Genomic DNA, 22,390 nt, shown 5'->3' with positions numbered 1-22,390 from the left:
CATCGATCTTTCCAATGAATATTCAGGACTGATTTCCTTTAGGATGGACTGGTTGGATCTCCTTGCAGTCCAAGGGACTCTCAAGAGTCTTCTCCAATACCACAGCTCAAAAGCATCAATTCTTCAGCTCTCAGCTTTCTTTACGGTCCAAATCTCACATCCATACATGACTACTGAGAAAAATGTAGCTTTGACTAGATGGACCTTTCTTGGCAAAGTAGTATCTCGGCTTTTTAATATGCTGTCTAGGTTGGTCATAACTTTTCTTCCAAGAAGCAAGTGTCTTTTAATTTCATGGCTGTGGTCACCATCTGCAGTGATTTTGGAGCCCAAGAAGATAAAGTCTGTCACTGTTTCCATTGTTTCCCCATCAATTTGCCATGAAGTGATGGAACCATGTTACTAGCAACACCAGAAAAGACTTAGGAAATAAATAGACTTTACCCTAACCTTCTTGACCCTCTCTTGGAAAAGATAAACTTATCAGTGATGTATCTTTGACTAAACAGTGTGGCCCATGAGGGACCTGCAGGGGCTGCCAGTGAAGGGGCTCAGCCCCTCCCACAGCAGGGAATCAGGCCAAGCCGACTCCCCTGCAGGACACTGGATCCTTAGAGAGTTGACATGCAGACAGAGCAAACAAGCTGGAGGCTCATTCAGGCCTGCAGTAGAGCCTTGGCAAATCTTCCAGGAGTGCTTCCTCCACAGACCTCAGGGCCTGACCTGGCTTCTATCCCTTCATAGTTTGATTCTGTGCGTTCCATAATTATGTGAGTCCTTGAAAGCCTTCTAAAGAACATAAGTCAGCCCAAGTCGTCTTTTATTTCCTGTGCCCACAAAGCCCGCCTGGTAAAGCACAGCCTCTCACACATGACCTGGCCGGCACTTCTAGACCCAGCACTGTCGACGGCCCCTGCCTGTCCCTGCTCAGCTCCCTGCCCTCTCGATGCCAGTTCTCCCCAGCCGATCACACTCTTTTGACTAAAAGATCCTCCGCAGTAAGCTGGAACATCATCTAATAAGCAGAAACTACCAAGTACCAAACTACTCTTCTCTGCCCCTTCAGCTTAAATTTATCTTTGCCTCTTTTTCTTCAGACACACCCAAAAGCTGCCCTTTCCTCTTTTCCAGGGCTGTTCTCAGGTCCATGCCACTCTGAGACTGGGAACCAGCTACAATTTCCCCTCTCCATCAGCTGCTTCTCCTCAGTCCACTCACCCTTCAGCCATCCTGATTCTAGAAGGCCCTTTCCCATCAAACATTCCCACCAACTCACTGTCAGCTCAACACTTTCTTCGGTTTCTCTCTGTCTCTGCTTCTGTAACCTCTGAAACCACCACAGTCAGGCTTGTGCTCCCACCAGCCTCACCCAAGATCACTGAACTGTTCTCATGAAGGCTACCAGGAACTTGCAAAAAGCCAGATCAAAGAGTTTTGTTTCAGTTCCTAGCCCAAGAGACAAATATTGCAGAAAGTGCTAGTCATTACAAAATAATGATTTCTTTTTTAAAAATGGAATGCCCCAAACATGCTCATTCTCCCCTGTAGCTAGATTCTCCTCTGCTCAATGATCAGTGAGCAGAAGGGAAGAACATAACATCTGGGTCACATCCATAAAAGGAAGGATGTGTCTCTGCATCCCATCCCCCTCCTGCTGGCTGAGACTTGGGTGTGACATGGTCTATACCTGCTACATCTGCCATAGGCATCTATACCCCAGGGATGTAGAAAAATAAGGGATAGGGAGCCACAGCCCCAGATAATCTCATGAAGCCCTACAACCCTGGGCCACCCTTGAGCTCAGGGAGACTAACTGAGTGGCTGAGGATTGCAAAGCCAGACTAAAATCCATGCCCAAGCTTAATGGTCTTCCCAGCACGGTCCTTGGTGAAATGCAAACACTTCTGGGAGAGTGGGCTCCCACAGTTTCTGGTACCACATGCCCATGGTAACTTCTGCTATCGGGTGTCAATTTAGCCACAAAACAGCTCTGCAGAGCCTAAAAACGTTTCTAGGAACTCAATGTCTACATACCTCGTTTGGGATTGTCTTTCTCCTCCTGAAGCACTAAAACTTCTTTTTAAAGTGCCTGAAACAAGAAAATAAAAATAACTTCACATTTTCTTGCTGCAAATAATTTATTTATTCACTCATTTGCCTGTTTAAAAATACCTAACCAATTGTACCTACTATAAAGGCTGTCTTCATTTATCATACTATCAGCTAAAATATAACGTTGCAAATTACTATTTATTAACAGGTTTGTTTAAGGGTCCTTTCTCAAAGAAAAAGTGCTAAGCAAAGAAACTCCATTATTAATTGCTAACAAAGTACATAAAACATCTGTATCATCATCATCCTAAATCCCTTGCCAAGAGAGCTAGAAGTAACCACATGCAAGTGTAAGGGTCCAGCTTTTCCTTCTTCCCACTGACCCTCCCCATCCTCCTTACTGTGGATACACAATATCCCATCACCTCAAAATTCACCTCAGTTAGTAATTAACTGCTTCCAGAATCTGCTACATATGTTTAAATGCACAAATATCTTTGCTACATAATATTCATGTTTTCTCAATCACAAATCAAGACATTTTATTTAGCATGCAGGGCAGGAATTTATATGGAAAACAGAACAGAGTGTTGGAATTTGACATTGCCCCAGAAAATGTGCAACATCTATAATCCACTTTGATGGACCATTTAATTTTGAAAAGAGACAAAGTATGAAGCAAAATCCTTAGAGTCCTACTCTGATCCTTAGAGATACTATTTTAAACTTTCTTTTACAAAATTTTCATAGTATAGTCATTGAGAAGGGATTATTTACACTTTATTTCAGAGTATTTCTATCTATCCTATTTAATATTCCATCAACTTACTCTTTTAAAAGAGTCAGGAAACTCAAACAGGGGCTCTGTGTCAACCTAGAGGTGGGGGATGGGGCAGGAGATGGGAGGGAGGTTCAAAAGGGAGGCCTTATGTGTATACCAATGGCTGGTTCATGTTGAGGTTTGACAGAACACAGCAAAATTCTATAAAGCAATCATCCTTCAATAAAAAATAAATTAAAATAAGAGTTATTCTTTTCTGTCAATTTTCTATTCTAATTGGCATTTTATTTCAATTTCAGATTTGTTTAGTGAATTGAATCCTGTGTTTCTATAGAGAAGATTCTTTAAATTGTACCTAAATATATCTTTACTTTCCCATGCCCCAGTCTATTTTTTTTTTACTGTTTCAAATTAAGAGTAAAGATTAACATATTTACTGAATCTGCATGGTGTTTTTCATAATTCTAAATAATTATAATATTTAACTTTAGTGTTTTAAGGAAAATATATCCCTTTATATTAATGTAAGTAAAATTATACAAAACTTAGTATACAGCAAGACTAATTTCTTCTCCAGGTTTCTAACCTCTGATCAACAGACTCAAAAAGGTCACTTCCACTAGTCCTGTGGTTAGTTAGTATGTTTCCAAATAAGTTATCTCCACTCCCCAGTTAGAATCTGTATTTGCTGGAAGAAATAATTAAACAGTTCGTTTGACAGGAGGCAATGGAAAGCCACAGTGCCAGGTGGACTTTGGGCTCTGTCAGAGTGACAGACACACCTGTCCTAATTAGCACTGCACCTGGGAAACAAACCATTCATTTATGTAGGCGATGAAATCTGCTTGACTCCCAAGTACAATTTCCTGACCTCTACCTGCCAGCATCCACAAGTTGGCAAGAAAGCTTACTGAATGTCGATTCCTTCAAAGGGCTTGAGCTGGAGCTGCTAAAGTTATCCGAAATGTCCAATTCATCATCAAGCTCTGAATATATATCTGCACATTAATAAAAATAAAAAGCAAATGAACCTTGAAACACAAAGGAATCAAGAGTGTATTCATGTTGTAATCTTTTCACTAGAAATACCTTTCTCAATATTTTCCAAATTGAAGTTATCATCTGATAAGAGTCCATCACAGGCCCGGTCTTCGTCCTTACCACATGGTGCCTGGAAGCCTTCAGGAGGGAGGTCTGTGATTTCTGAAAGTTCACTTTTCAGGCTTCCTGCTCCACTGCTACTGCTACTCAAGCTTGCCTTCTCAAAGGTTTCCTGAAAGAGGAAGTCAGTTTGTAATACCCACTTCTTTCCCTCCTTCTGCAGGACTTAAAGTTCATTAGAACATATATTAAAATGACTAGAATATCATTATAAATGTTTGTGCTGAAGTGGCATCAGTAGTTCTACCTATATAAATGTTATAGAATTCATTCAGTCCATAACTACAAAACAAAGTGGGTTTGCTACCATTGGAAAACAAAGAATAGAAGCAGCAAAATACTCAGGAGCAAAGGCCTGTGTAATCTGGTGAAAGAAAATGTAGCACTAAGTAGTAAATTATGTAGAATAATTACGGAAATAAGAGGCCAAGATGGAGGATTAGAAAGACCTTGAGCTAACATGCTCCCATGGGCACACCAAAATGGCAAGTACTTACAGAGCAACTACTGATGAGAAAAATTGAAATTTAATAGAAAATACATTCTACAGCTAAAGATATAAAGAAGAAACCACAATGAGACAGGATAGGTGGAGGCACAGTAAGTCAAGACCATACCCCTGTGTGGGTGACCCACAAGCAGAAAAATAATTATAATTGTAGAGACTTTCACCAAAGAGCGACGGATTTGTGCTCTAAACCAGGCTCCCCAGCCCAGGCATCATACACCAGGAAAATGAGCCCCCAGAACATTTGCTTTTCAAGGCCAGCTGCACTCACTTTCAGGAGAATCAGAAGGCTTTAGGACACAGAGATTCCACTATCATAGGACAAACACAAAATTTCACACATTTCAGGACTCAGGGCAGAAACAATAACTTGAAAGTTACCTGGGTCAGGCCTATCTGTTGATCTTGGAAAGTCTTCTAGAGGAGGAGGAGGCTCAAGTAGAACTCCCCTGGAGACATAGACACCAGCGGCAGCCATCTTGGGGAACTCAATCTACTGCTGCAAGTACCATTGTGGAATCCTCTCTCCAGCTTACCATCCACCAGAAACCAGTCCCACCCCAGTGCCCATCAGCTTGTAGGCACCAGTACCGGGCAGCCTCAGGTCAATCAGATAAGCAAGAGAGGACACAGCTCTACTCACTAGAAGTTTGGCTGCCATAAGACCCCCTGAGCCCACAGCTGCCACTGGATAAGGCCCTGGCCACCAGCGAGCCCAGGAACCAGCCCCATACACCAGTGTGCAAGCACTGGACCAGGGGCCCTCAGGGCCTCCAGTCAGTGACCCTATGATTTGGTCCCACCAATAGTGGGTACACACCACCATCACAACCACTGTAACCCTATAGCCTGCCTTGTCAGGGCTCAGCCAATCGATCAGCAGGCCTACATCAGCCCTAAGACCTTCTGGGCCTGCACCCCATCCATCAGTAGACCAAAACCAATTCTGAGAAATTTGAGCACTTCAGTCAGCTACCCTGGAATCCAGCCCCACTCACAGTAGGCCAGCAACAACTTTGGGAAACTTCAGAACCCACAGGCAGGTGCACCAGAAATCAGGCTTAACCAATAGCAGACCAACACTAGATATGCGGATGCTGGCCCCACAACCCCCCAGCCCAGAACACAGCTCCACCATCAGCGGGCCATCACTAGCCAAGGCACCTCTAGGGCTCAACAGTTAGCTACACCATGATCTGGCTCCAACAACCAGTAGCTGACAACATCTGCATATGTCAACCAACTAGACCACGAACCAGCCAAACCTACAAGATCACTCACATAGTCTGCACAAAGAAGGACTCATACAGCTCACATAGGGGAAAACTCTAGAGCACATAGCTCTGTTGATAGAGGGGAGCATGATGCTGGAACACATAGGATGTTTCCCACAAAAGGCCATTTCTCCAAAGTCAGGAAACATAACAAACCTACTAAATACATAGAAACAAAAACAGAAAATTAGACAAAATGAGGTAACAGAGGAACATGCTCCCAGTGAAGAAATAAGATAAAACCCCAAAAGAAGAATTAAATGAAGTTGAGAGAAGTAATATACCCAATAGAGTTCAGGTAATGTTTGATGGTGAAGATGGTCAAAGAAGTCCAGAAAACATTGGACAAACAGAGAAGTCAGAATTTTTAGCAGAGCTGGAAAATATAAAGAAGAACAAAACAGAGATGAAGAATACAATAATGGACAAAAAAAAAAACAAAACACCAAAAGGAATCAATGGTAGATTGGATGGTACAGAGGAACAGATCAGTGAGCTGGAAGACAGAGTAGTGGAAATAGTGAAGCAGGAGAGAAAAAAGAAAGAGTGAGGATAGTTTCAGAGGCATTTGACATAACATCAAACACATTAATATTCACATTATAGAGTACAGGGGTCCCGGAAGAAGAGAGAGAAAGAAGCAGAGAACATATTTGAAAAAATCCCCGAGCCTGGGAAAGGAAATAGGTATTCAGGTTCAGAAAGCACAGAGAGTCCCAGAGAGGACTGACCCAAAGAGGACCACAACAAGACACACTGTAATTAAAATGGCAAAAATTAAAGATAAAGAAAGAATATTAAAAGCAAGAAAAAGAAAAAACAAGAAGTTACATACAAGGGAACTCTCATAAGGCCATCAGCTGGCCTTTTAGCAGAAACTGCAGGCCAGAAGGGAGTGGCATTATATACTTAAAGTGATGAAAGGGAAAACTTAGAACCAAGAATATTCTACCTGGCAAAATTCTCATTCAGATTTTCTGGACATAAAGAGTTTTAGAGGCAAGCAAAAGCTCAGAGTTCAGCACCACCAAAGCAGCTTTACAAGGAATGTTAAAGGAACCTCTCCAAGTAAAAGAAAAAAGGCCAAAATTTAAAAAGGAAAAGAGTCACTGGTAAAGACAAATAAACAGTAAAGGTAGTAAACTAACCATGTACAAAGATAGTAGGATGATTAAGAACTAAAGTAGGATGATTAAGAACTAAAGAGCCTCTTGATGAAAGTGAAAGAGGAGAGTGAAAAAGTTGGCTTAAAGCTCAACATTCAGAAAACTAAGATCATGGCATCTGGTCCCATCACTCCATGGGATATAGATGGTGAATCAGTGGAAACAATGACAAACTTTATTTTCTTGGGCTCCAAAATCACTGCAGATGGTGACTGCAGGCATGAAATTAAAAGATGCTTACTCTTTGGAAGAAAAGTTATGACCAACCTAGATAGCATATTAAAAAGCAGAGACATTACTTTGCCAACAAAGGTCTGTCTATTCAATGCTATGGTTTTTCCAGTAGGCATGTATGGATGTGAGAGTTGGACTATAAAGAAAGATGAGCATAGAAGAATTGATGCTTTTGAACTGTGGTGTTGGAGAAGACTCTTGAGAGTCCCTTGGACTGCAAGGAGATCCAACCAGTCCATCCTAAAGGAAATCAGTCCTGAATATTCATTGGAAGGACTGATGTTGAAGCTGAAACTCCAATACTTTGGCCACCTGATACAAAGAACTGGCTCATTTGAAAAGACCCTGATGCTGGGAAAGATTGAAGGCAGGAGAAGGGGACGACAGAGGATGAGATAGTTGGATGGCATCACGGACTCAATGGACATGAGTTTGAGTAAACTCCAGGAGTTGGTGATGAACAGGGAGACCTGGCGTGTTGCAGTCCATGGGGTCACAAAGAGTTGGACACATCTGAGCGACTGAACTGAACAGATCCATCAATAATTACTTTAAATGTACACAGACTAAATGCTCAAATCAGAAGACACAGAGTGACTGAATGGATAAAAAGGCAAAATCTACACATACACTGCTTACAAGACACTCACTATGCTGTCTAAAATACACTAACTGTGCTGCCTATGGGACACTCACTTCAAATCTAAAGGTACACAAAGACAAAGTGAGGGGATGGAAAAGTCATTCCATGAAAAAAATGAAAGTGAAAATAAAGTTGGAATAGCAATACTTTTATTAGACAAAATAGAATTTAAAACAAAGACTGTAAAGAGACAAAGATGGATTTTGAGGTCAATAAGAATATATAACTACTGGAAATATGTATGTAGCCAACATAAACACCTAAATACACAAAGCAAATATTAACAACATAACTAGAGAAACTGGTAGTAAAACAATAGCAGGTGATTTTAACACTGTACTTACATCAATGGAGAGATCATCCAGACAGAAAGCCAATAAGAAAACATTGGCCTTAAATGACACAATAGACCATACAGACTTAATAGATATACACAAAACACTATACCCAAAAGCAGAAAATTACACTTTCCTTTCAAGTGTACAAAGAACATTCTCCTGGATGGATCACATATTAGGGCACAAAATATGTCTGAGTGAATTTTAAAAATATGAAATCATAGCAAGGCTATCTTCTGACAATAAAACTATGAGATTAGAATCAACTACAAGGAAAAAAACTGTAAGAACACAAATCAGTTCAGTTCAGTTCAGTTCAGTCGCTTAGTCGTGTCCGACTCTTTGTGACCCCATGAATCACAGCACGCCACACCTCCCTGTCCATCACAAACTCCCGGAGTTTACTCAAACTCATGTCCATCGAGTTGGTGATGCCATCCAGCCATCTCATCTTCTGGCATCCCCTTCTCCTCCTGTCCACAATCCCTCCCAGCATCAGGGTCTTTTCCAATGAGTCAGTTCTTCGCATCAGGTGGCCAAAGTATTGAAGTTTCAGCTTCAGCATCAGTCCTTCCAATGAACACCCAGGACTGATCTCCTTTAGGATGGACTGGCTGGATCTCCTTGCAGTCCAAGAACACAAATAAATAAAGGCTAAACAGTATGTTACTAAACAACCAATGGATTACTGAAAAAATCAAGTAGGAAATAAAAAAATATTTGTAGACAAATGAAAATGAAACACAATTCAAAATCTATGGGATACAAGAAAAGTCTCTGAAGGTTGAAGTTTATAGTAATACAAGCCTACCAGATGGTGACCAGCCATGAAATTAAAAGACACTTGCTTCTTGGAAGGAAAGCTATGATCAACCTAGACAGCATATTAAAAAGCAGAGACATTACTTTGCTGACAAAGGTCCATCTAGTCAAAGCTATAGTTTTTCCAGTAGTCATGTATGGATGTGAGAGTTGGACTATAAAGAAAACTGAACACCAAAGAATTGATGCTTTTGAACTGTGGTGTTGGAGAAGACTCTTGAGAGTCCCTTGGACTGCAAGGAGATCCAACCAGTACATCCTAAAGAAAATCAGTCCTGAATATTCAAATCAGAAGGACTGATGCTGAAGCTGAAACTCCAATACTGATGCGAATAACTGACTCATTGGAAAAGACCCTGATGCTTGGAAAGATTGAAGGCAGGAGGAGAAGGGGATGACAGAGGATGAGATGGTTGGATGGCATCACTGACTCCATGGACATGAGTTTGAGTAAGCTCCTGGAGTTTGTGATGGACAAGGAAGCCTAGAGTGCTGCAGTCCATGGGGTCGCAAAGAGTCAGACATGACTGAGCAACTAAACTGAAGCCTAACTTAGGAAACAAAAATAAAATCTCAAAAGAAAAAGAAAAAACCAACAAACTTAACCCTACACCTAGACAAATTTGAAAAAGAAAAATGAAGAAAAAAGTTAGTAGAAGGACTGGTTCAAATGAATTCTTTTTGACGGCTGAGTAAAATTCCATGAAAGAAAACATAAAGATCAAAGCAGAAATAAATGAAATAGAGACCAAAAAAGACAAAACAATTTAAAAAGTCAGTGAAACTAACAACTATTTTTTGAAAAGATAAAATTGATAAACATTGAACAAGATTCACCATGAAAAAACAGACAGAGTGCTAAAATCAGTAAAGTCAGAAATGAAAAAGGAAAGGTTACAAACACCACAGAAATGCAATCATAAGAGATTTCTATAAACAACTATAAGCCAATATAATAGACAATGAAGAAAAAATGGCCAAATTCCAAGGAATGCAGAAACTCCGAAGACTGAATCAGGAAAAATCAGAAATATTAATAGATCAATTACCAGTAATGAACTTAAAATAGTAATAAAAAACCCAACAAGTAAAATGTCCAGGTCCAGATGCTTCACAGGTGAATGCCACAAAACCTTTTTTAAAAAGTTAACACCTATCTTTCACAAACTATTCCAAAAAATTACAGAGGAATAAATGCTTCTAAATATTCTATAAGGCAAGTATCACACTCATACCAAAGCCAGACAAAGATATAATTAAAAAGACTACTTACCAATGTCACTGATAAACATAAATGCTAAAATCCTCAACCAAATATTAGCAAATCATATTCGACAATGCATTAAAAGTATCATATATCTTCATCAAGCGGGATTCATATCCAGGATGCAGAAATGGTTCAATATCCACAAATTAATCACTGTGAAACACCACATTATCAAAGTGAAGAATTCACCAAGAAGAAAAGACAGTGCACCACTCCCCTCAAAAAAAAAAAAAAGAAATGAAAGTAAAGAAATAACAAGCAATTCCACAGAAATACAAGACAAAAAATTAGAAAGAAACAATGTTATGAACAATTATATGCCAACAAATTGGACAATCCAGAAGAAATGGATAAGTTTCTAGGAACATACAGCCTGTCAAAACTGAATCAGGAAGAAATGGATTGAACAGCCCAATCACTGTAAGTGAAATAGAATCTGTAATAAGAAACTCCCTGCAAACAAAAGTCCTGGACCAGATCACTTCACCAGGGAATTCTATAAATATACAAAAAAGAATATATACCAATTCTCAAACTTTTCCAAAAGACTGAAAAAAAGGGGACTTCTCTGGTGGTCCAGAGGTTGAGAGTCCACCTGCCAATGCAGGGGACCTGGGTCTGATTCTTGGTGTGGGAACTAGGATCCCACATACTGCAAGGCAACTGAGCCCATGTGCCACAGCTACTAAAGCCCTTGCACCTAGAGCCCATGCTCTGCAACAAGAGAAGCTGCCACAATGAGATACCCACGCACTGCAACTAGAAAGTAAACCCTGCTTGCTACACCTACAGAAGACCCCTGTGCAGCAACAAAGAGCCTATGCACTGCAACAAAGACTCAGTGCTGCCAAAAGGAAATAAATTAATTAAAAATTTTTTAAAGTTTGAAAAGAAGGGAACACTCAAAAGGTTACTCTATGAAGTCACCTTAACACTGATACTAAAAACAGACACTGCCAAAAAAAGAAAATTACAGGCCAATATCTTTGATTAATATAAATGCAAAAATCCTCAACAAAATATTAGCAAAGCAAATATAACACATAGAAATCCCTTTTCATACACCATGATCAAGCTGGATTCATCTCAGGGTCTCAAAGATGGTTCCACATATGCAAATCAATCAATGTGATACACCATATCAACCAAAGAAAATTGAAAAAAACATGATCATTTCAATGTGCATGCATGTTAAGTTGTTTAGTCACATCCAACTCTTTGCGATGCTATGGACTATAGCATGCCAGGCTCCTTTGTCCACAGGATTTCCCAGGCAAGAATACTGGAGTGGGTTGCCATGTCCTCCTCTAGGGGATTTTCCTGACCCAGTGATCAAAACCACATCTTTTGTGTCTCCTGCATTGGCAGCGGGTTCTTTACCACTAAGCCCCATAGATGCAGTAAAAACCTTTGATAAACATCATTCATTATCAGAGAAATGCAAATCAAAATCACAATGAGGTACCATCTAATGCCGGTCAGAATGGCTGCTATTCAAAAGTCTACAAGCAATAAATGCTGGAGAGGGTGTAGAGAAAAGGGAACCCTCTTACACTGTTGGTGGGAATGCAAACTAGTACATCCACTATGGAGAACAGTGTGGAGATTCCTTAAAAAACTGGAAATAGAACTGCCATATGACCCAGGAATTCCACTGCTGGGCATACACACCAAGGAAACCAGAATTGAAAGAGACACGTGCACCCCAATGTTCATCACAGCACTGTTCACAATAGCCAGGACATGGAAGCAACCTAGATGTCCATCAGCAGATGAATGGATAAGAATGCTGTGGTACATATACACAATGGAATATTACTCAGCCATTAAAAAGAATGCATTTGAATCAGTTCTAATGAGGTGGATGAAACTGGAGCCTATTATACAGAGTGAAGTAAGTCAGAAAGAAAAACACCAATACAGCATATTAACATATATATATGGAATTTAGAAAGATGGTAACGATAACCCTATATGCAAAACAGAAAAAGAGACACAGAAATACAGAACAAACTTTTGAACTCTGTGGGAGAAGGTGAGGGTGGGATGTTTCAAAAGAACAGCATGTATACTATCTATGGTGAAACAGATCACCAGCCCAGGTGGGATGCATGAGACAAGTGCTCCGGCCTGGTGCACTGGGAAGACCCAGAGGAATCGGGTGGAGAGGGAGATGGGAGGGGGGGATCGGGATGGGGAATAAGTGTAAATCTATGGCTGATTCATATCAATGTATGACAAAACCCACTGAAATGTTGTGAAGTAATTAGCCTCCAACTAATAAAAAAATTAAAAAAAAAAAACCATATGATTATTTCAATAGATGCAGAGAAAGCCTTTGACAAAATTCAACACCCATTTATGATTAAAACTCTCCAGAAAGCAGGAATATAAGGAACATACATCAACATAATAAAAGCTATATATAACAAACCCACAGCAAACATTATCCTCAATGGTGAAATGTTCAAAGCATTTCCACTAAAGTTAGGAACAAGGCAAGGGTGCCCACTCTCACCACTACTATTCAACATAGTTTTGGAAGTGTTGGCCATAGCAATCAGAGTAGAAAAAGAAATAAAAGGAATCAGATTAGGAAAAGAAGAAGTAAAACTCTCACTGTTTGCAGATGTCATGATCCTCTACAGAGAAAACCATGAAGACTCTACCAGAAAATTACTAGAGCTAATCAATGAATATAGTAAAGTTGCAGGACATAAAATTAACACACAGAAATCCCTTGCATTCCTATACACTAGCAATGAGAAAACAGAAAGAGAAATTAAGGACACAATGCCATTCACCATTGCAATGAAAAGAATAAAATACTTAGGAATATATCTACCTAAAGAAACAAAAGACCTGTATATAGAAAACTATAAAACACTGATGAAAGAAATCAAAGAGGACACAAATAGATGGAGAAATATACCATGTTCATGGATTGGAAGAATCAATATTGTCAAAATGGCTATACTACCCAAAGCAATCGATAGATTTAATGCAATCCCTATCAAGCTACCAACGGTATTTTTCACAGAACTAGAACAAATAACATCACAACTTGTATGGAAATACAAAAAACCTCAAATAGCCAAAGTATTGAGAAAGAAGAATGGAACTGGAGGAATCAACCTGCCTGACTTCAAGCTCTACTACAAAGCCACAGTCATCAAGACAGTATGGTACTGGCACAAAGACAGAAATATAGATCAATGGAACAGAATAGAAAGCCCAGAGATAAATCCACGAACCTATGGACACCTTATCTTTGACAAAGGAAGAAGAATATTCAATGGAGAAAAGAGAACCTCTTTAACAAGTGGTGCTGGGAAAAGAATGAAACTAGAACCCTTTCTAACACCATACACAAAAATAAACTCAAAATGGATTAAAGATCTAAATGTAAGACCAGAAACTATAAAACTTCTAGAGGAGAACATAGGCAAAACACTCTCTGACATAAATCACAGCAAGATCCTCTATGACCCACCTCCCAGAATACTGGAAATAAAAGCAAAACTAAACAAATGGGACCTAATGAAACTTAAAAGCTTTTGCACAACAAAGGAAACTATAAGTAAGGTGAAAAGACAGCCCTCAGATTGGAGAAAATAATAGCAAATGAAGAAACAGACAAAGGATTAATCTCAAAAATATACAAGCAACTCCTGCAGCTCAATTCCAGAAAAATAAATGACCCAATCAAAAATGGGCCAAAGAACTAAACAGACATTTCTCCAAAGAAGACATACAGATGGCTAACAAACACATGAAAAGATGCTCAACATCACTCATTATTAGAGAAATGCAAATCAAAACCACAATGAGGTACCATTACACGCCAGTCAGGATGGCTGCTATCCAAAAGTCTACAAGCAATAAATGCTGGAGAGGGTGTGGAGAAAAGGGAACCCTCTTACACTGTTGGTGGGAATGCAAACTAGTACAGCCACTATGAAGAACAGTGTGGAGATTGCTTTAAAAACTGCCATATGACCCAGCAATCCCACTTCTGGGCATACACACTGAGGAAACCAGAACTGAAAGAGACACATGTACCCCAATGTTCATCACAGCACTGTTTATATTAGCCAGGACATGGAAGCAACCTAGATGCCCATCAGCAGATGAATGGATAAGAACGCTGTGGTACATATACACCACGGAATATTAGTCAGCCATTAAAAAGAATTCATTTAAATCAGTTCTAATGAGGCGGATGAAACTAGAGCCCATTATACAGAGTGAAGTAACCCAGAAAGAAAAACACCAATACAGCATACTAACAGATATATATGGAATTTAGAAAGATGGTAATGATAACCTTACATGCAAAACAGAAAAAGAGACACAGATATACAGAACAGACTTTTGGACTCTGTGGGAGAAGGCGAGGGTGGGATGATCTGAGAGAATAGCATTGAAACATGTGTATTATCAACTGTGAAACAGATCGCCAGTCCAGGTTTGATGCATCAGACAAGTGCTCAGGGCTGGTGCACTAGGATGACCCAGAGGGATGGGATGGGGAGAGAGGTGGGAGGGGGGTTCAGGATGGGGAACACACGTAAATCCATGGCTGATTCATATCAATGTATGGCAAAAAAACACTAAAATATTGTAAACTAATTCTCTCCAACTGATATAAATAAATAAATAAAAATTATATGGAACCACAATAAGACCCATAATTGCCAAAGTAATCCTGAGGTAAAAAGAAGAAAGCTTGAGACATAACCTCCCAACCTACAGAAAATACTACAAAGTTAACAGCAAACAAAACAATATGGTAAAGACATAAAGATCAGTGGAACAAAAGCAAACTCAGAAATAAACCCACATACTTATGGTCAATTAATCTTCAACAAAGGAGGCAAGAAAATAAAACAGAGAAAAGAAAGTTGTGTTGGGAAAGCTGAATAGCTACATAAATAGTAATAAATAGTAAATAAATGAACTTAGAACACACCCTCAAACTGCAAACAGTAATAAACTCAAAATGACTTAAGGACTTAATTATAAGACATGACACCATAAAACCCCTAGAAGATAACACAGCAGAACACTATGACATAAATTGTACCAATATTTTTTGGATATGTCTCTTAAAGCAAAGGAAATAAAAACAAAAATATACAAATGGGACCTAATTAAACATAAGCTTTTACATCAAAAGAAACAAAAGGACAACCTGTAGACTGAGAGAAAATATTTGCAAATGATATAACAGACAAGGAAATAATTTCCAAAATATACAAATAGGTCATATAGATCAATAACCAAAAAACAAACAACCCAATCAAAAATGGGCAGACCTAAATTGACATTTCTCCAAAAAAGACATACAGATGGCCAAAAGACACATGAAATGATGATCAATATTGCTTATTATTTGAAAAATGCAAATCAAAACTACAGTGAGGTATCACTTCACACCAGTCAGAATGGCCATCTTCAAAAGTCCATAAATAATAAGTGCTAGAGAGGGTATGGAGAAAAGGGAATCCTCATACACTGTTGGTGGGAATGTAAATTCCTGCAGATACTTAAAAAATAGTAAGGAAGTTCCTCAAAACACTTTTATAAAGAGAGTTGCCATATGATCCCACTCCTGGGCATATATACAAAGAAAACTCTAATTTGAAAAGACACACGCACCCCTATGTTCATAGAAGTGCTATTTACAATAGCCAAGACATGGAAGCAACCTACATGTTCATCAACAGATGAAGGGATAAAGAAGACACAGTGTATGCGAAATATTTCTCAGAAATAATAAAGAATGCAAAAATCCTTAACAAAATTCTAGCAAACAGAATCCAACAACATATTAAAAAAAATCATACACCATGACCAAGTGGGCTTTATCCCAGGAATGCAAGGATTCTTTAATATCTACAAATCAATCAATGTAATACACCACATTAACAAATTGAAAGATAAAAACCATATGATTATCTCAATAGATGCAGAGAAAGCCTTTGACAAAATTCAACACTCATTTATGATTAAAACTCTCCAAAAAGCAGGAATAGAAGGAACATACCTCAACATAATAAAAGCTATATATGACAAACCCACAGCAAGCATCACCCTCAATGGTGAAAAATTGAAAGCATTTCCCTGAAATCAGGAACAAGACAAGGGTGCCCACTCTCACCACTACTATTCAACATAGTGTTGGAAGTTTTGGCCACAGCAATCAGAGCAGAAAAAGAAGTAAAAGGAATCCAGATAGGAAAAGAAGAAGTGAAACTCTCACTGTTTGCAGATGACATGATCTTCTACATAGAAAACCCTAAAGACTCTACCAGAAAATTACTAGAGCTAATCAATGAATATAGTAAAGTTGCAGGATATAAAATTAACACACAGAAATCCCTTGCATTCCTATACACTAACAATGAGAAAACAGAAAGAGAAATTAAGGAAACAATACCATTCACCATTGCAACAAAAAGAATAAAATACTTAGGAGTATATCTACCTAAAGAAACAAAAGACCTATACATAGAAAACTATAAAACACTGATGAAAGAAATCAAAGAGGACACAAACAGATGGAGAAACATACCGTGTTCATGGATTGGAAGAATCAATATTGTCAAAATGGCTATTCTACCCAAAGCAGTCTATAGATTCAATGCAATCCCTATCAAGCTACCAACGGTATTTTTCACAGAACTAGACCAAAGAATTTCACAATTTGTATGGAAATACAAAAAACCTCGAATAGCCAAAGTAATCTTGAGAAAGAAGAATGGAACTGGAGGAATCAACCTGCCTGACTTCAGACTCTACTACAAAGCCACAGTCATCAAGACAGTATGGTACTGGCACAAAGACAGAAATATAGATCAATGGAACAGAATAGAAAGCCCAGAGATAAATCCACGAACCTATGGACACCTTATCTTTGACAAAGGAGGCAAGGATATACAATGGAAAAAAGACAACCTCTTTAACAAGTGGTGCTGGGAAAACTGGTCAACCACTTGTAAAAGAATGAAACTAGAACACTTTCTAACACCATACACAAAAATAAACTCAAAATGGATTAAAGATCTAAATGTAAGACCAGAAACTATAAAACTCCTAGAGGAGAACATAGGCAAAACACTCTCCGACATAATCACAGCAAGATCCTCTATGACCCACCTCCCAGAATATTGGAAATAAAAGCAAAAATAAACAAATGGGACCTAATGAAACTTAAAAGCTTTTGCACAACAAAGGAAACTATAAGCAAGGTGAAAAGACAGCCCTCAGATTGGGAGAAAATAATAGCAAATGAAGCAACAGACAAAGGATTAATCTCAAAAATATACAAGCAACTCCTGCAGCTCAATTCCAGAAAAATAAATGACCCAATCAAAAAATGGGCCAAAGAACTAAACAGACATTTCTCCAAAGAAGACATACAGATGGCTAACAAACACATGAAAAGATGCTCAACATCACTCATTATCAGAGAAATGCAAAATCAAAACCACAATGAGGTACCATTACACGCCAGTCAGGATGGCTGCTATCCAAAAGTCTACAAGCAATAAATGCTGGAGAGGGTGTGGAGAAAAGGGAACCCTCTTACACTGTTGGTGGGAATGCAAACTAGTACAGCCACTATGGAAAACAGTGTGGAGATTCTTAAAAAACTGGAAATAGAACTGCCATATGACCCAGCAATCCCACTTCTGGGCATACACACTGAGGAAACCAGATCTGAGAGAGACACGTGCACCCCAATGTTCATCGCAGCACTGTTTATAATAGCCAGGACATGGAAGCAACCTAGACTCCCATCAGCAGATGAATGGATAAGGAAGCTTTGGTACATATACACTATGGAATATTACTCAGCCATTAAAAAGAATTCATTTGAACCAGTCCTAATGAGATGGATGAAGCTGGAGCCCCTTATACAGAGTGAAGTAAGCCAGAAAGATAAAGAACATTACAGCATACTAACACATATATATGGAATTTAGAAAGATGATAACGATAACCCTATATGCAAAACAGAAAAAGAGACACAGAAATACAAAACAGACTTTTGAACTCTGTGGGAGAAGTGAGGGTGGGATATTTCAAAGAACAGCATGTATACTATCTATGGTGAAACAGATCACCAGCCCAGGTGGGATGCATGAGACAAGTGCTCGGGCCTGGTGCACTGGGAAGACCCAGAGGAATCGGGTGGAGAGGGAGGTGGGAGGGGGGATCGGGATGGGGAATACGTGTAAATCTATGGCTGATTCATTCAATGTATGACAAAACCCACTGAAATGTTGTGAAGTAATTAGCCTCCAACTAATAAAAAAAAAAAAAGAAATAATAAAGAAATAAAAGACTGCAATTTGCAACAAGAATGAACCCAGAGATTATCATACTAAGTGAAGTAAGTCAGACACAGAAAGACAAATATCACATTATATCACTTACATGTGGAATCTAAAAAATATGACACAGATGAACTCATTTACAAAACAGACTCAAAGACACAGAAAACAAACTTATGGCTACCAAAGGGGAAAGGGATAAACTAGGAGTTTGGGATGAACAGAAACACACTACTGTATATAAAACGGAAAAACAACCAGGACTTAAGTTATAGCAGAGGGAACTATATTTAATATCTTAGAATAACATAGTGAAATAGAATCTGATAAAGAGTAACATATATATACAAAAACTGAATCACCTTGCTATATGCCAGAAACTATCACAATATTGCAAAACAACTCTACCTTTAAGGGAAAAAAAGCTGAAGAATAAAAATCATATGATCAACTTAATAGATACAGAACAAGTTTGGGGGGAAATTCAATATCCCTTTATAATAAAAACTCTCCACAAAGTGGGTATAGAGGGAACATACCTCATCATAATAAAGGCCATATATGATAAACCCACAGCTAGCATCCTACTATACAGTGGAAAACTGAAAGCATTTCCTCTGAGATCAGGGATAAGACAAGGGTGCCCAATCTTGTCCCTTTTTCTCAGTATAACATTGAAAGTCCAAGCCACAGCAATCAGATAAGAAAAAGAAGCAAACAGAACCCAAATTGAAAAGGAAGCAGTAAAACTGTCACTTGGAGATGACATAATACTAAACATTGAAATCTTAAGGCAGTACCAGAAAAACTACTATAACTCATCGATGAATTCAGTAGAGTTTCAGGACACAAAGCTAGTATACAGAAAATTGTCACATTTCTACAGATTAAGAATAAACTATCAGAAAGAGAAATGAAGAAAACAACTCCACGTACCATTCGTCAAAAAGAATAAATACCTAGGAATAAATTTAATTAAGAAGGTCAAAGAATTGAATTAGAAAACTCCACGACACTGATGAAACAAGCTGAAAATGAAAACCAAAGTGTTAGTCACTCAGTCATGTCCAACCTTTTGCAACCCCATGGTCCATAACCCACCAGGTTCCTCTGTCCATGGAATTCAGCAGGCAAGAATACTGGAGTGGGTTGCCATTCCCTTCTCCAGGGGGTCTTCCCATATGAGGGATCAAACCCAAGTCTCCTGCATTGCTTGTGGATTATTTACCGCCTGAACCATGAGGACAAAAAAGATGACAAGGTATACTCTGTCCATGGATTAGAAGAATTAACATCATAAAAATGATCTTGACAATGTATAGATTAAATGCAATCCCTATCGAAATACCAGTGGTGTTTTTCATAGGTGTAGAAAAAATTCTTAAGTGTGTATGGAAACCCAAAAGGTCTCAAACAGACAAAGCAATCTTGAGAAAAACATTAGAGCTTGAGGTATCTTCAGATTATATTACAAAGCTACAATCATCAATACAGTATGGCACTGGCACAAAAACAGATACATAGATCAATAGATCAGAATAGAGAGCCTGGAATAAACCCATGAATTTCCTGTCTATTAATATACAACAAAGGTGGGAAGAATATACAATGGGGAAAAGTCTCTTCAATAACAGGTGCTAGGAATACTGGACAGCTAGATGTAAAAGAATAAAATTAGAACATTTTCTCACAGCATATAGAAAAACAACATTAAAATGGATTAAAGGCCTAAATATTAGACTAGAATTGACAAATTTTCTAGAAGAAAACATAATCAGAATAGTATAAAGAAGATGTGGCACACATATACACAATAGATTACTACTCAGTCATAAAAAAGATATTTTGCTCTCTTCAATCAAATGGATAGACCTGGAGGGCATTGTGCTTAGTGAAATAAGTCAAAGAAAGAAAATACTGCATGATATCACTTATACATGAAATCTTAAAAAAATAAAATAACAAATACATAAAATAAAACAAATAGACCCACAGATATAGAGAACAAATGAGTGGTTTCTGGTAGGGAGATGAAAGGGAGGGGGAAAGACAGGGGTAGGGAATTGGGAGATACAAACTACTAGGTATAAAATAAATAATATACAGCATGTTATTTATAGCACTGAGAATATAACCAATATTTTATAATAACTTTAAATGGAGTAAAATTGGAAAAAGTCTAAACCACTATGCTACACACCTTAAAGCAACATATATTATAAATCAATTATACCCTAATTTAAAAAAAATGAAAAGTGAAATAAAAGGCATGATTGTAATAAAAATAAATAAATAAATAAATAAATAAATAAAATCCAAAATACCTCACCAAAACTATATCAAATCTTTAATTTCTGGATTCCAAATATGCCAAGATAAAGCCACCAAATAGTATTGCTTTCCTTCTTAAAAAAGAAAGTTTAGAAAAAAGAACTCTGTGGGAGAAGGTGAGGGTGGGATGTTGCGAAAGAACAGCATGTATATTATCTATGGTGAAACAGGTCACCAGCCCAGGTGGGATGCATGAGACAAGTGCTCGAACCTGGTGCACTGGGAAGACCCAGAGGAATCGGGTGGAGAGGGAGGTGGGAGGGGGGATCGGGATGGGGAATACGTGTAAATCTATTGCTGATTCATGTCAATGTATGACAAAACCCACTGAAAAAAATAAATAAATAAATAAATTAAAAAAAAGAAAGTTTGCTGCAAATGCTGATATTTAAGAAACCAAAACTGGCTCTTCCTGGAGACTAACTTCTTATATAGTTTTCCCAGCCAAGGCACAATTGGTCCTTAGGATCCTGGAAAGGAATTTAATGACCTGATATCCTTATCAAGGATGGGCTTTATCACCCTGCCATGCCAGGCCCAGCTCCAGGAAGGGTTAAAGGAGAATACTGATAGTTGAAGGGCCTCTTAGTGAATCCCTGCTTTCATGGAGCCCAGAGTGTGAGTGAAAGGTAAGTCATAGAACATAACAAAGGCAGAGAACAAAAACAACAAGAGTGTCACAGGCTCCACCACGTGCACCTGTGGAAATGTGTGCCTCTGACATCCCTATTCCAGTTATACTCAGAAATAAACTGAAAGATCCAGTTAATTTAAAGGTTACTGCCAAGAAAAATAAAAGCACATATTCTAATTTGTACCATGGCAAAATTATTACCACTATGAATAGAAATGAAATCAATTACAAAGACTAATAAAAAAAATTCAAGGTGAATGTTATTTCCTTTCCTAAACTTGCATACAATATTTCTATCTGTAAATCCAAATTGCTGAAAAAATTAAATAAAAGCAGTCACTGCTATTTATACAAAGATCCATACTATAATAGAGAAGGCAATGGCAACCCACTCCAGTACTCTTGCCTGGAAAATCCCACGGGGGAAGGAGCCTGGTAGGCTGCAGTACATGGGGTCGCCAAGAGTCAGACACTGACTGAGTGACTTCACTTTCACTTTTCACTTTCATGCATTGGAGAAGGAAATGGCAACCCACTCCAGTGTTCTTGCCTGGAGAATCCCAGGGACAGAGAAGCCTGGTAGGCTGCTGTCTATGGGGTCACACAGAGTTGGACATGACTAAAGCAACTTAGCAGCAGCAGCAGCCATATTATAAATTCAAACAATTTCTAAGTTATCTTTTTGATACCTCTGGTGTTATAATATACAACAAATTATGGGTTAGTTCTTTGGAATTCAATTTTATTGACTTAATTTTAAGATATCAGAATGGATAAAAATATGTCATTATAACAGTGAAATATTACATGCAGCAATTAATATTTTTCTAACTTAAG

At 38.4% G+C, this 22,390-nt stretch overlaps 1 protein-coding gene across 2 annotated transcripts in view; it reads right to left on the bottom strand.

Annotated features, from left to right (window-relative positions):
• The window catches only part of NEK10 (NIMA related kinase 10), a 290,181-nt gene that overhangs the window by 87,766 nt on the left and 180,025 nt on the right, over positions 1-22,390 (bottom strand). For both annotated transcript variants that reach the window (XM_043443207.1, XM_043443206.1), the window contains 3 exons: positions 3,923-4,106; positions 3,745-3,831; positions 2,035-2,089 (listed from right to left, as the gene is read on the bottom strand). In XM_043443207.1, the coding sequence (XP_043299142.1) occupies positions 2,035-2,089; positions 3,745-3,831; positions 3,923-4,106 (326 nt within the window). The remainder of the gene's footprint in view (positions 1-2,034; positions 2,090-3,744; positions 3,832-3,922; positions 4,107-22,390) is intronic.

The sequence above is a fragment of the Cervus canadensis genome, chromosome 22 (assembly GCF_019320065.1).
Source record: "Cervus canadensis isolate Bull #8, Minnesota chromosome 22, ASM1932006v1, whole genome shotgun sequence".
NCBI lineage: Eukaryota > Metazoa > Chordata > Mammalia > Artiodactyla > Cervidae > Cervus > Cervus canadensis.
Note: the sequence above shows the minus strand (reverse complement) of the source record. Positions and strands in the feature narration are given on the sequence as shown.